The 16833-nt window shown below is 34.2% G+C and overlaps 1 protein-coding gene across 1 annotated transcript in view; it reads right to left on the bottom strand.

The window, feature by feature from the left end:
* Positions 1-100: 100 nt before the first annotated feature.
* LOC138319138 (apoptosis-resistant E3 ubiquitin protein ligase 1-like) overlaps positions 101-16833 on the bottom strand; it is a 54189-nt gene continuing 37456 nt past the window's right edge. Inside the window, exons 11-19 of the mRNA XM_069262078.1 lie at positions 16002-16120; positions 14325-14400; positions 13969-14081; positions 13378-13563; positions 12483-12605; positions 10162-10350; positions 5881-5967; positions 5415-5590; positions 101-5249 (exon numbers count right to left, since the gene is read on the bottom strand). Of these exons, the coding sequence (XP_069118179.1) occupies positions 5147-5249; positions 5415-5590; positions 5881-5967; positions 10162-10350; positions 12483-12605; positions 13378-13563; positions 13969-14081; positions 14325-14400; positions 16002-16120 (1172 nt within the window). The 3' untranslated portion in view covers positions 101-5146. The remainder of the gene's footprint in view (positions 5250-5414; positions 5591-5880; positions 5968-10161; positions 10351-12482; positions 12606-13377; positions 13564-13968; positions 14082-14324; positions 14401-16001; positions 16121-16833) is intronic.

Genomic DNA, 16833 nt, shown 5'->3' on the forward strand with positions numbered 1-16833 from the left:
TGATTTTTTATTTTTATAGTACATTGTCAATTGAATTCTTTAGACATACTCATAAAGAATAAACACCAAGGCGTCTCGACACAATAACAGATTACACACGTTATGTTTATGGTATCATTTATTTCCCCGTCATCCATCAAAAGGCAGATTGTCTGAACGTGCAATTTGCATGAAGACTATGCAGTCTACAAAAAGATTAGTAAATCACTGCAAAGTCATCAACAAATATGCAATGCATCTTTGACACTCATTTACATGCAAACAAGAAAATAAATCATATGTTGAGAGTGTTGTAAGTAGACTGATCTCCGTCGTAATAATACATAACGGAGATTGAACGAACAATATGCTGACAGATACCGTACTATCTGTAGCACAAATACAAACATGACACAACTTACAATAACTGCTGAGACGTTTTGTTTTGTAAATCGAATTAATAAACAAACAAGACATATACGATAATTACATGGATAATTAAGAATACCGATTTACAATATGATAAAAATTCAGGGTTCGGTTGTTCAAAAGGTGAGTAGCTTCATCACTTCATTAGTGAAATTTTCCTTTCGCATTTGCTGCAAAACTTTGATTATAATTTCATTTAATCAGCAACTAGGTAAAGACTGCACTTCTTATAAACTAATAAAATATTGTACAGCTAGTATGATTATCAAGAAATTTCAGTTTGATTTGAAAATTGTCGTTAAACTGTGATTAGCTTGATCACCTTTTGAACAACTGGACTATATCGTCAATACGGTTATGCTATGAAAGTCTTAGAAACCCTGACCAGGATCTCCTATATCGTATTGAAGATATTAGTTTTAATCAAAATGGCAGATTGACTACCACAAATGGCAAAATCTTGAATTAAACTCAATAAAACCTAGAACGCATGATACAGGTATGAACGATTGAACTATGCATTCAAAAATAAAGACAATATGAAGACAGTTAAAGACATTGTCTGTTCAGAGAAATTGAAGCCCTTCAATGATAAAATCTGCATGTCTTACCTTGACTTGCGTAGTATCACCAGACTATAATTAGGTGCTCTTTTTTAACTGTAATTGGTGTTCTGGAGTAGTTGATGTTGACAGGATCCCGTACACCAACTTACTTTCACGTCAAAATTTTCTAACCTGAAATTGATCAGAAATTAACCAGAATTTCTGGTTAAAAAATCTTACCTTAAATGGACTTAAAAGAAGCAGAAAAGTCAATTTCAGGTTAAGAAATTAACCTTAATTTCAACCGAAATTGACTTGAATTTCACATGAAAAGATCAAATTCTGGTTAATTTCTTATCAATTTCATGTAAAATTCTGGTCAATGTCCTGACCAGGAAATTAAATTGTCATGTCAAACTTCCTTAAGCATGAAAATGCCAAAATAAGAGAAAACAAATTGGTTAACATGACTTCAATAAGTACATAAATACAAAGGTCTAGTTATGCACCAAGTTTCTTTTGCAATGACACTGGAACAACGTTTTAATATTGAGCACAGCGAAAAACTTGTAAATTGTGAATGCATTAAATGTGACTATAACAATTTACAAGATGCAAGTGTTTCCAGAACACAAATATAAAAATACAGCGCATCTTTATCAGAAAGTTTAAGTATCATTCTATCACAGGTAAACCTAATGTATTGCATGTCCTACCTGAAGGACTGATACATTGTATTGAATTCAGCAGCTTGATATGAGAGCCAAATCAACAAGGAAGATGCCTAGAAACAAGATGAATGTGATACATCGAACAGGACCTGATTTGCCATGAAAGAGAAATAAAACAAACAAAACTACAAAACAACAACAAACAACAAGTTAACGATAACAAAACATCTATTGACAAACTGGACAGGGTAAATGAGAAGGAGCGAGAGAGAGACTGGAAAGTATCGTCAGATAAGTATAGGAGAAAGCTGTGCAAGGGGGGATAACCATTTTAGCAAAATGAAAAACAAAAAGCGAGGAAAAGTAAAAGGGAGATAACTCTTGTATCCTTTCAAATAACATGATAGTACTGAAGAAAACTGATTGCACACATTTCAATAAATATAATATTAAGAACAACATAAACATTCTTGTACATGTAGTAGAAAAAATATGACACTTCCATGTGATTTTGATTAAAAGGATATTATTACACTTGTACATGTACATGTACTTTCTTATTGCTAATTCAATTATACAGAAGCACAGACCAACATTACAAGTTAAATTAAAACAGGGCTTTCAAGTACTACAAGTCAGATATGACTGTAAGATCTATATTATAAACAGACTGAGGTCTGGTTAGTCCTAATATAAACCTAGTTATTAACTGTCTGTCTGTCACTACAGCACCAAACTCCACTATCAGACAGACAAATTCACTATCAGACAGACAAACTTCACTATCAGACAGACATTGTTTAAGCGTCCTTAAATGTTAGTCATACGTACAGCTCTAAAGTGAATCTGGTGATTTTCAAACTAGCTTGCTGAAATCTAGGTTGATTTTGAAAGGTATACATCCATAGATTAATTATACATTGGTTAATATATTTTTAACAAGGAGTTCCATAATTAGTCCATGCACAAAAAACATACAGTAAATTTGGATGCTGATATTGAAGGAGAAGCTGAGAATATCAATTAAAATGATAATAATGTCTACTGAATTAGAAAAATATGGCCTCATCAACTTTTGACCTTCAAACATTTATAGGCTCTATAAATAGATACTTGTAAAGGTATTTTTCCAGCTGTGCTGTTATCATTACTACTGAAAATGGTAAAATTATATATAATTATAACGTGCAGGTCTTCTCCCAGGTAGTAAATATATATATATAACACCCTGTTTCTAAAGGGAGATAACCCCTACATCATCAGAAATAATCATTCTATCATAATCTAGATAAAATATTACAGAGTTGTGACTGCATGTATACATGCATCATGTATGATACACAGTAGAAAATGATGTTAATGTGCTAACTGATTTTAATAATAACGTACACATACAATGAATGGCTAACACATGGTTAGAGAGGCTAGCATTGCACTAGTTCTGTTGTACAAACCACCCAACATATACATCAGTATCTAATAGAAATAATGGAAAGATTGGATATAACCAACAACAAAAAAGTCATTTTGTGCCCCACATCTGAACTATTTGAAGTTATGCTCATTTTACCTTTATTAAAGCAACATCTGACTTGTAACAATTAAGGCTTCTGAACAACTGTATCACCATTACAGTAGTTTAAAGTAATACATGTATCAAGTTATTCTAATTTTTGTCAAAGAGTATAACTACAAAATAACAGATAGATTGGTAAATTGTTCAACCTAATGTCATAGCTGAATCTATTAATAGAATACTTATATTATAAGTAGTATTTTCATAAATAAGTTATAAATACCTTAACACCATACAGTCATGGTGTGTCCCTATTCACGACCTGTCCACAAAACGAACAAAAATAGTTGATAGATCAATGTTATCTCTGTAAAATATTTCAAAATTCAGAAAACCCTTAGAACAGTGAGAGGGGTGTGTGACAATGATTGGTGGGTTAATACGATGGGTCATGTGTAAATTAAATGATATTGTAAGGAAAATTTAAGTACATAATTATTGACATAAATATGTATACCGACTAAAGCTTACATTTTGATTGGAAAGAAATCACAAAATGAAAATATCACAGTTGTGTAAAAAGTTGACATTTTACAATAAAACGCAGATGCAGTGATATCCCTGGAGTAAGGAATGTGTCAGATATACACACAAAACAAGGTGACACAGTACAAAACCCCTGAAATCTCTGGTCCAATGTGTCTGAATGCAGGCTCCGGCTGTACTACATGATCCAACAATCAGTGAAAAATTTACATAACAATGCATATATATTAACAAAAGCCCTCAACAAATGAATCATCTAAACTTTAAAGCAAGTTGTTTCAAGCACAAAAGTCTTTAACATATTCCTGAGGGACCCTTGTTTATCTGAGAACTGTATTGAGCTAATCAATGGTTATAGAAAATTCATCAAAATGTGGACAAGAGACCTATTAGTCTATAAAACTCACCTTACCCATGTATAGCAAACAATAAAATCTGGATCTTCTTATCCGTAAAAAATGTACAATTATTCCCATTGAAATGGAATATTTAAAACATGTATACCTCTATACTTAAGCATTTCATTTGCAATAAAAACATTTATCAGAATTTCAGTATGAAGACAATTCTCATCAAATATAATCTCATCTTACAAACAACTGTGACCTTGAAAGTCTGTATCATTGATTTGTTAATAAATACATATGGAAATTAAATAGATATCAAATTAACAGAAGATCAGCATGCTTTCATTTGTACAACGTATTTATAGAAAAATCACAGTCTCCATCTTACAATATCCAGACCACAGACACACTCTGTGACCTTGGACAACGTCCACTGTCACTCTTAGAATCTCATGGTAACCAAGCAACAGCTTGAACTAAGTAATAGGCATCACTTGGTGTCATCCGACTTGGAGTAAGTTACATTCATATCAGGTACTGGAACTGCTATAATGAGTAACACTACAGCCATTTCCTGCACAATTTATGTGCTTGTGTCAAATAATATCTATGAAGTGTGCTATAACTCTCCTTCTGTGACAGATAAGTCCGTTTGGAAGCAGTACTGGATCAAGTACACCACAAGGTAACATGGTATATCAGGAGTAAATAAAGGATAGTCCATCCTTCAGCTTGCATTGTTGTGCCAGAAAACTTTCCAGATTTATATACATGTGGTTGCATTACATATATATTCTACCAACTTTCTTAGTCATACATATCATAAGTCACACATTATATCTCTGTATAATTTGATAAGTAGAAAATCATACAAATTACATCATTGTTTTATATGAATCAGCATACCGAACCTCCAGTAGAAACCAGTATCGTGCGTCACTCAGCGTTCTTCTGTACTATAACTGTCCAGTATTGTACGTCACTCAGCATTCCTCTGTTTTTTTAACTGTTCAGTAGAAGTGTACACTTGCTTGACCATTTTATCATTTCATGTCAAACAAGCTTCAGGTCACCACAGTAAAAAGAATCTCCACATCTACATAGATCACTGTATCACACGAGTCCAAAGCCCTGAGCTCCCTCATTGATGGCAAGTAACAGAGATCGGTGGAAACTGTCTATAGAGTCATAGTCTGGCAAACACAGCTGGTTAAAACTGCAACGAAAAACCAAATACACATGTAATAGTCAACAAGATATAACTGAAGAATTCTCCCTAAAAAACATAACATACACTTTCACATTTTTAGACAGTTTGGCATTAAATGGAAAGCTCCATCAATGATCAATGTTAAATAACCCGGCTAGGCATGCTACTCACCATGTGTGAGCTGTAGGTAATGTGTTGTAGGTGGGCGAAAATGATATCTGGAATTTAGGATTAAGTTCTGCAAAGCCTTGAGGAGGAAGCTGGGAGCATCCAGTGGTAAACTGAAGTAGGCGTGCCATCTGTTCCTCCGTAAAACTGGCAATCACTGTCCAAAACCAGTCGAGGACCTGGCCAAATACAAATCTTAATGTTATACATACAAAGTCCTGAACCTAGTCAATTAGTAATGTTAAAGACGTATATATATTTATACATACAAGGAATATATAATTATTTCCAATAACTGAGCTCCTGGGAATTTAAACACCATGTACTTATGATATTATTATGTAAACAAAACAAAATAGTTTGTAATTTGTGTTGTACATATACCACAATATTATAATAATGGAACTTTTAGCCCTTATTTATAGTATCAAATGATGTACCTTTTGGTTATCAATAAAAAGATTTTTACCTTGAAGAAATGGTAGGAGGATCCCTCTATCACAGCATGGGCTTTGAAGTCTGTTATACTGTAGTTACCAGTACCACACATCAGCAGCTATCAAATCAACAAATTATACAGGAATTAATACAGTAGTTACCAGTAACACACATCAGCAGCTATCAAATCAGCAAATTGTACAGGAATTAATACAGTGACTGTAGTTACCAGTACTACACATCTGCAGCTATCAAATCAACAAGTTATACAGGAATTAACACTGTAGTTACCAGTACCACACATCAGCAACTATCAAATCAACAAGTATACAGGAATTAATACAGTGACTGTAGTTACCAGTACCACACATCAGCAGCTATCAAATCAACAAATTATACAGGAATTAATACAGTGACTGTAGTTACCAGTACCACACATCAGCAGCTATCAAATCAACAAATTATACAGGAATTAATACAGTGACTGTAGTTACCAGTACCACAAATCAACAGTTATCAAATCAACAAATTATACAGGAATTAATACAGTGACTGTAGTTACCAGTACTACACATCAGCAGGTATCAAATCAGCAAATTATACAGGAATTAATACAGTGACTGTAGTTACCAGTACTACACATCAGCAGCTATCAAATCAACAAATTATACAGGAATTAATACAGTAGTTACCAGTACCAAACATCAGCAACCATCAAATCAACATGTTATACAGGAATTAATACAGTGACTGTAGTTACCAGTACCACACATCAGCAACTATCAAATCAGCAAATTATACAGGAATTAATACAGTAGTTACCAGTACCACACATCAGCAGCTATCAAATCAGCAAATTGTACAGGAATTAATACAGTAGTTACCAGTACTACACATCAGCAGCTATCAAATCAGCAAATTATACAGGAATTAATACAGTAGTTACCAGTACCACACATCAGCAGCTATCAAATCAACAAATTATACAGGAATTAATACAGTAGTTACCAGTACCACACATCAGCAGCTATCAAATCAGCAAATTGTACAGGAATTAATACAGTGACTGTAGTTACCAGTACCACACATCAGCAACTATCAAATCAGCAAATTATACAGGAATTAATACAGTAGTTACCAGTACTACACATCAGCAACTATCAAATCAGCAAATTATACAAGAATTAATACAGTGACTGTAGTTACCAGTACCACACATCAGCAGCTATCAAATCAACAAATTATACAGGAATTAATACAGTAGTTACCAGTACTACACATCAGCAACTATCAAATCAGCAAATTATACAGGAATTAATACAGTGACTGTAGTTACCAGTACCACACATCAGCAGCTATCAAATCAGCAAATTGTACAGGAATTAATACAGTAGTTACCAGTACCACACATCAGCAACTATCAAATCAATAAGTTATACAGGAATTAATACAGTAGTTACCAGTACTACACATCAGCAGCTATCAAATCAGCAAATTGTACAGGAATCAATACAGTAGTTACCAGTACTACACATCAGCAGCTATCAAATCAGCAAATTGTACAGGAATTATTACAGTAGTTACCAGTACCACACATCAGCAGCTATCAAATCAGCAAATTATACAGGAATTAATACGGTAGTTACCAGTACTACACATCAGCAGCTATCAAATCAACAAATTATACAGGAATTAATACTGTAGCTACCAGTACCAGACATCAGCAACTATCAAATCAACAAATTATACAGGAATTAATACAGTGACTGTAGTTACCGGTACCACACATCAGCAGCTATCAAATCAACAAATTATACAGGAATTAATACGGTAGTTACCAGTACTATACATCAGCAACTATCAAATCGACAAATTATACAGGAATTAATAGAGTAGTTACCAGTACCACACATCAGCAGCTATCAAATCAACAAGTTATACAGGAGTTAATACAGTGACTGTAGTTACCATTACTACACATCAGCAGCTATCAAATCAAGAAGTTATACAGGAATTAATACAGTAGTTACCAGTACCACACATCAGCAGCTATCAAATCAACAAATTATACAGGAATTAATACAGTGACTGTAGTTACCAGTACCACACATCAGCAGCTATCAAATCAACAAGTTATACAGGAGTTAATACAGTGACTGTAGTTACCACTACTACACATCAGCAACTATCAAATCAGCAAATTATACGGGAATTAATACAGTAGTTACCAGTACCACACATCAGCAACTATCAAATCAACAAGTTATACAGGAGTTAATACAGTGACTGTAGTTACCAGTACCACACATCAGCAACTATCAAATCAGCAAATTATACAGGATTTAATACAGTAGTTACCAGTACCACACATCAGCAACTATCAAATCAACAAGTTATACAGGAGTTAATACAGTAGTTACCAGTACTACACATCAGCAACTATCAAATCAACAAGTTATACAGGAATTAATACAGTGACTGTAGTTACCAGTACCACACATCAGCAGCTATCAAATCAGCAAATTGTACAGGAATTAATACAGTAGTTACCAGTACCACACATCAGCAGCTATCAAATCAACAAATTATACAGGAATTAATACAGTAGTTACCAGTACTACACATCAGCAGCTATCAAATCAGCAAATTGTACAGGAATTAATACAGTAGTTACCAGTACTACACATCAGCAGCTATCAAATCAGCAAATTGTACAGGAATTATTACAGTAGTTACCAGTACCACACATCAGCAGCTATCAAATCAGCAAATTATACAGGAATTAATACGGTAGTTACCAGTACTACACATCAGCAGCTATCAAATCAACAAATTATACAGGAATTAATACTGTAGCTACCAGTACCAGACATCAGCAACTATCAAATCAACAAATTATACAGGAATTAATACAGTGACTGTAGTTACCGGTACCACACATCAGCAGCTATCAAATCAACAAATTATACAGGAATTAATACGGTAGTTACCAGTACTACACATCAGCAACTATCAAATCGACAAATTATACAGGAATTAATAGAGTAGTTACCAGTACCACACATCAGCAGCTATCAAATCAACAAGTTATACAGGAGTTAATACAGTGACTGTAGTTACCAGTACCACACATCAGCAGCTATCAAATCAAGAAGTTATACAGGAATTAATACAGTAGTTACCAGTACCACACATCAGCAGCTATCAAATCAACAAATTATACAGGAATTAATACAGTGACTGTAGTTACCAGTACCACACATCAGCAGCTATCAAATCAACAAGTTATACAGGAGTTAATACAGTGACTGTAGTTACCACTACTACACATCAGCAACTATCAAATCAGCAAATTATACGGGAATTAATACAGTAGTTACCAGTACCACACATCAGCAACTATCAAATCAACAAGTTATACAGGAGTTAATACAGTGACTGTAGTTACCAGTACCACACATCAGCAACTATCAAATCAGCAAATTATATACAGGATTTAATACAGTAGTTACCAGTACCACACATCAGCAACTATCAAATCAACAAGTTATACAGGTGTTAATACAGTAGTTACCAGTACTACACATCAGCAACTATCAAATCAACAAGTTATACAGGAATTAATACAGTGACTGTAGTTACCAGTACCACACATCAGCAGCTATCAAATCAACAAATTATACAGGAATTAATACAGTAGTTACCAGTACCACACATCAGCAGCTATCAAATCAGCAATTATACATGAATTAATACTGTAGTTACCAGTACCACACATCAGCAGCTATCAAATCAACAAATTATACAGGAATTAATACAGTAGTTACCAGTACTACACATCAGCAGCTATCAAATCAACAAGTTATACAGGAGTTAATACAGTGACTGTAGTTACCAGTACCACACATCAGCAGCTATCAAATCAGCAAATTATACAGGAATGAATACAGTGACTGTAGTCATACTGGGGATCCAGTATGTTTATATTTTATATGTTTTTTTATTTTGCATGTTTTAGTTTCATGTCGACTGTTTTATCATCTTTTTCTTTTTTTGCTTTTGGCATACATCTATAATTATCAGTTTTATAAAGACCAAATTACTGGTAACTGGGCCAATTCTGTTTGTACAGATAACCTGATTGGACCACACTCAATCCTTTTACTTAAAACAATGACAGATCTGTTGATTTTATATTGTTCTCAGACCAGCCTTGACAAATGGTCAAATTGCACAGTTGTTCTCCAAAAATGAAAACAACCCTGGATTAATATCGAGGAAAAGACTGTCAGATATATTTGTGATGACTTACCTCTAATTCATTCTCATCAAATATACTGAGGAGAGTGTCGGGTATGAGGACATTGAGGCCCTTGAGGAAACTGTCCACCTCCTCCTTCACACTGTTGGACAGTTTATACTGAGCCAAACAGTTCAGGTAATGCTGCTTGTTCTCATTGGTCACTGGTTTACTTTTACCGCCGGGGATCAGGTCTATCACCTGCCAATCAAAGTCATCCATCAATATAATTGGTTACAACAGTTACCATGGAAACCACCTGGCAGCTAATTATCACCCATCAATTTCATAGGTTAAATAACCCAACAAATAAACAGTAGCATTACTGTTACTATCTAAAATAAGATTGGCCACCTATAAAACTGTTTCTTAGAATTTCTATTACTCGATTACTTCTGTTGACAAATTCATCCCCTGGCATTATAAGCTAAATGTGGAACAGTTGTGGTCAAACATATATCACTAATTATGTAAGATTGTACATCAAAAAATACAAACATAAATTAATATGTTAAGTTGTACACAGGGATGTGTAAAGTTGTACAAAGTGATGTATAAAGTTGTGCACAGGGATGTGTAAAGTTGTACACAGGGATGTGTAAAGTTGTACACAGGGATGTGTAAAGTTGTACACAGTGATGTGTAAAGTTGTACACAGGGATGTGTAAAGTTGTACACAGGGATGTGTAAAGTTGTACACAGGGATGTGTAAAGTTGTACACAGGGATGTGTTAAGTTGTACACAGGAATGTGTAAAGTTGTACACAGGGATGTGTAAAGTTGTACACAGTGATGTTTTAAGTTGTGCACAGGGATGTGTAAAGTTGTGCACAGGGATGTGTAAAGTTGTACACGGGGATGTGTAAAGTTGTACACAGTGATGTTTTAACTTGTACATATGGATGTATTAAGTTGTACAAAGTGATGTGTAAAGTTGTACAAAGGATGTGTTAAGTTGTACACAGGGATATGTTCAGTTGTACAAAGTGATGTGTAAAGTTGTACACAGGGATGTGTTAAGTTGTACAAAGTGATGTGTTAAATTGTACACAGGGATGTGTAAAGTTGTGCAAAGTGATGTGTAAAGTTGTACAAAGTGATGTGTAAAGTTGTATAAAGTGATGTGTAAAATTGTACACGGGGATGTGTAAAGTTGTACAAAGTGATGTGTAAAGTTGTACACAGTGAAGTTTTAAATTGTACACAGGGATGTGTAAAGTTGTACACAGGGATGTGTTAAGTTGTACATAGGGATGTGTTAAGTTGTACACAGGGATGTGTTAAGTTGTACACAGGGATGTGTAAAGTTGTACACAGGGATGTGTAAAGTTGTACACAGTGATGTTTTAAGAAGTTGTGCACAGGGATGTGTAAAGTTGTACACGGGGATGTGTAAAGTTGTACACAGTGATGTGTAAAGTTGTACATATGGATGTATTAAGTTGTACAAAGTGATGTGTAAAGTTGTACAAAGGATGTGTTAAGTTGTACACAGGGATGTGTAAAGTTGTACAAAGTGATGTGTAAAGTTGTACACAGGGATGTGTTAAGTTGTACAAAGTGATGTGTTAAAGTTGTACACAGGGATGTGTTAAGTTGTACAAAGTGATGTGTAAAGTTGTACAAAGTGATGTGTAAAGTTGTATAAAGTGATGTGTAAAATTGTACACGGGGATGTGTAAAGTTGTACAAAGTGATGTGTAAAGTTGTACACAGTGAAGTTTTAAATTGTGCACAGGGATATGTAAAGTTGTACACAGGGATGTGTTAAGTTGTACATAGGGATGTGTTAAGTTGTACAAAGTGATGTGTTAAGTTGTACAAAGTGATGTGTAAAGTTGTACACATGGATGTGTTAAGTTGTACACATGGATGTGTTAAGTTGTACAAAGTGATGTGTTAAGTTGTACAAAATGATGTGTTAAGTTGTACACAGGGATATGTAAAATTGTACACAGGGATGTGTTAAGTTGTACAAAGTGACATATAAAGTTGTACAAAGTGATGTGTTAAGTTGTGCAATGTGACATATAAAGTTGTACACATCGCTGTGTTAAGTTGTACAAAGTGATGTGTTAAGTTGTACACAGGGATGTGTAAAGTTGTATACACAAGTGATGTGTTGTGTAAAGGGTTGTAAACACAAGGATGTGTAAAGTTGTACACAGGGATGTGTAAAGTTGTACATTGTGATGTGTTAAAGTTGTACAAAGTGATGTGTAAAGTTGTACACAGGGATGTGTAAATTTGTACACGGGGATGTGTAAAGCTGTACACAGGGATGTGTAAAGCTGTACACAGGGATGTGTAAAGTTGTACCTGTAGAAACTTACTTGCTGTAGCTGACCATCACTATACTCCTCTTCCATGAAGGTCAGTTCCATGTCATCTATATCATTCTCTTCTATAAACCGAACCTTGGTTTTATACAACTCAGGATCATCCATCTCAAAGTACTGAAACAAACATTTAACATTGACCCAAAACTGTGAAATTTGATCATTATCATATACCAGGTAATGTACTATGATCATTATCATATACCAGGTAATTTATTATGATCATTATCATATACCAGGTAATGTACTATGATCATTATCATATACCAGGTAATGTACTTATAGTAAAAGTGTAAACCTTCTCTGAAATGCCATGATAAAAAAAGATAATATAAAAACTACAAGGAGAACCAATTGCATCTCAATTCAAACTGAATTTAATTCCAGGCTGTCATCCCTCAATACACTTGGAGTGAGAATAGATTGACTTACCTTGTAGTTGACTTGTAGACCTATGAGTTGGGCCAGGATTGACTCACCTTGTAGCTGACCTGTAGGCCTATGAGTTGGGCCAGGATTGACTTACCTTGTATTTGACTTGTAGGCCTATGAGTTGGGCCAGGTATGACTTACTTTGTAGTTGACTTGTAGACCTATGAGTTGGGCCAGGATTTGACTCACCTTGTAGTTGACTTGTAGGCCTATGAGTTGGGCCAGGATTGACTCACCTTGTAGTTGACTTGCAGACCTACGAGTTGGGCCAGGAATGATCTTGTGAATCTCGCCTTGACCAGTTGTCTGTAGGCACTCCCTAAGGCACTTGTAGACCTATGAGTTGGGCCATGATTGACTTACCTTGTAGTTGACTTGTAGACCTATGAGTTGGGCCAGGATTGACTCACCTTGTAGTTGACTTGTAGACCTATGAGTTGGGCCAGGATTGACTCACCTTGTAGTTGACTTGTAGACCTATGAGTTGGGCCAGGAATGATCTTGTGAATCTGGCCTTGACCAGTTGTCTGTAGGCACTCCCTAAGGCAGAGTCATATAGACACTTGCCTACAACCTTCCCAGCAAACTCGTAATACTTTGACTTGAGTTCTTGTTTCCTACGACTGGTTGGAGAAGGATGTACCTGACACGAGATATACATTGAAGCTATTACAAAGACTTACATAGAATCAAGTAATGATACTTGTTGTGAGACAAACAATTTTCAGAACAAATTTCTTTACTATTCAGTTTATAAAACATCCACTTTACTCAAATATTTCATGTCTTTAATACTGTATTGCTGGATATTTTTTCTGATAAAAGATTTTACAATTTGGCTATAACAATTTATCTGATTTACCCATTTCTTTTTATTTCAAATTTTTGCAGCCACTTGGAAACCACAAAAATATCATTCTTGCAAAAATTACCGGCTATACAGTTATTATAATGCATATGTTATTTTTTTATCATTTTCTGTAATAAACTTTACCTTGATTTTACATGTTTCTATCAACTGAATATAAAGAAGAAATTTTATACTGACCAGGCCTTGTGAATCTTCAGTAAACCTTTTAAATAGTCCTGAGTGGGAGGGATCAAACAGTTCAGTACACAGCATTTCAAACCACTCCCTTCTCAGACCTCCCCAGTCTAAACCTACAAAACACAAATCAATCTCTCTTCACTCATTCAATATCTGTGAGAAAAAGGTCTACGAAGAAAAAGTTTGACACCAGACATCTAATATAACACAAGCTCATTTACATATTCAGACAGGTACCTGGCAAGCTAAAATACCAGCTATAATCTTATGAACATTTACCAATACAGAATAAGTAGGTAAGTATGTATAAAATATTTCGCCTTTTATCATTATGATAGATTTCTGACAAATCTTACCTGGTTCACCGACAAACACAATATGGAAAGTCTTGTACCAGTCCGCTGTATCAAAGCCTTTTGTTGCTTTGTACGACTGAAGGCAGAAAATCTCTATTTAAAGCATATTACATATTTTGTGATACAGGGCAAATATGATGGAAATAACCTAAGAATACCATCAGAGAGCTAATAAATGTTTTTAATTTTTTGAGCTGACCTTTTATGCAAAAAAATCATTTACAATAAGTTTATTATCTTTATTTACTAAAACAGTATTAAGAAAGCTCTTATCATATATGTAACAAGGACATAGTCATTCAGATCCCCCGCCAATGGAGATATCAAAGCTGAAGTAAGTTTGATTGTGGAGACTTATGTGTATGAAAAAAAAAACAGGAAAAAGGAAGTTGAGCTAAAGAAAGATGGAGTATAATTCAAGTAGAGCGGGGCTGCAATTGTTGAATCAGGTATACAGCCTTGACATTTATATTAGACTATATACACAAAGATGGGTGGAGTTTTGCAAAGTAACATTTACCATTTACCATGATATTTTCAGCAATGTTTCCATGGTAACGGAAAAAGTGCAAAAAATGAAAACCTAAAAATAGCAAAAGGTACTACTAGACCATAAAAAGAATGTGTCTATGAAGTTTCGTGGAAATATCTCTGCTGGTTTTAGAGTTATGCTCCGGAAATGAACCTACTACAAAAATATGATATTTTCAGCAATGTTTCTATGGTTACAGAAAAAAGCACAAAAAGTGAAAACCTAAAAATAGCAAAAGGCACTACTAGACCGTAAGAACAATGTGTCTATGAAGTTTCATAGAAATATCTCTGCTGGTTTTAGAGTTGTGCTCCGGAAACGATTCTTACACAAAAATCTGCCATTTTCAGCAATGTTTCCATGGTTTCAGAAAAAAGTACAAAATGTGAAAACCTTAAAATAGCAAAAGGCACTACTAGACCATAAGACTAATGTGCCTATGGTGTTCCATGCATATATCTCAACCGGTTTTTCAGTTATGCTGCGGAAACGAACCTGGTACAAAAATATGATATTTTCAGCAATGTTTCCATGGTTAAGGAAAAAATGCAAAAAATGAAAACCTAAAAATAGCAAAAGGCACTACTAGACCATAAGAACAATGTATTTATGAAGTTTCATGGAAATATCTCTACTGGTTTTAGAGTTGTGCTCCGGAAACGATTCTTACACAAACATCTGCCATTTTCAGCAATGTTTCCATGGTTACAGAAAAAAGTACAAAAAGTGAAAACCTTAAAATAGCAAAAGGCACTACTAGACCATAAGAACAATGTATCTATGAAGTTTCGTGGAAACATCTCTTCTGGTTTTAGAGTTATACTCCGGAAACGAACCTGGTACAAAAATATGATATTTTCAGCAATGTTTCCATGGTTACGGAAAAAATGCAAAAAATGAAAACCTAAAAATAGCAAAAGGCACTACTAGACCATAAGACCAATGTGTGTATGAAGTTTCGTGGAAATATCTCTACTGGTTTTAGAGTTATGCTCCGGAAACCATTCGTACGGACGGACAGACGGACGGACGGACGGAACCCATTTAAAAGTATATCCCCCGCCAACTTTGTTGGGTGGGGGATAATTAAATCATCATGTTACATCATACAGAAAGTTGTGTATATCTTTAGTGACTATACTTACACTGTATAAGAAGTTTGAACGATCTATCTTCAGAGTGACATTTCCAGATGTTCTTCTTTGGAGATTCCTCACCTCTTGGACAAAGTATGTGTGTTTATCTTGGAATGTTTCTGAACCACCTATATGGATGAAATGTACAATATAAGTAATGATTGTAATCTAAAATATAAGGATGAAATCTAAAATACAGGTAAATTATTGTAATCTATAACTCATAAGCAGTTTTGAAAAAAAAATAATGTCATACTAGTTTCACAGTATGATTTATGCAATAGTTTCCTTAGGTGTGTTTGCCAACTGGAATTACTGTGATAGGAGTTTAAAATACTGATAAACTAATTGATATAGACTAATTATCGATAGTGTTATATCAATGGAATAAAATACTGATAAACTAATTGATAGAGACTAATTACAGATAGAGTTATATCAATGGAATAAAATACTGATAAACTTATTGATAGTGACTAATTACCGATAGTGTTATATCAATGGAATAAAATACTGATAAACTAATTGATAGTGACTAATTACCCATAGTGCTATATCAATGGAATAAAATATTGATAAACTAATTGATAGTGACTAATTACTGATAGTGTTATATCAATGGAATAAAATACTGATAAACTAATTGATAGTGACTAATTACTGATAGTGTTATATCAATGGAATAAAATACTGATAAACTAATTGATAGTGACTAATTACCCATAGTGCTATATCAATGGAATAAAATACTGATAAACTAATTGATAGTGACTAATTACCCATAGTGCTATATCAATGGAATAAAATATTGATAAACTAATTGATAGTGACTAATTACCCA

This window comes from Argopecten irradians, chromosome 3 (genome assembly GCF_041381155.1).
Source record: "Argopecten irradians isolate NY chromosome 3, Ai_NY, whole genome shotgun sequence".
Taxonomy (NCBI): domain Eukaryota; kingdom Metazoa; phylum Mollusca; class Bivalvia; order Pectinida; family Pectinidae; genus Argopecten; species Argopecten irradians.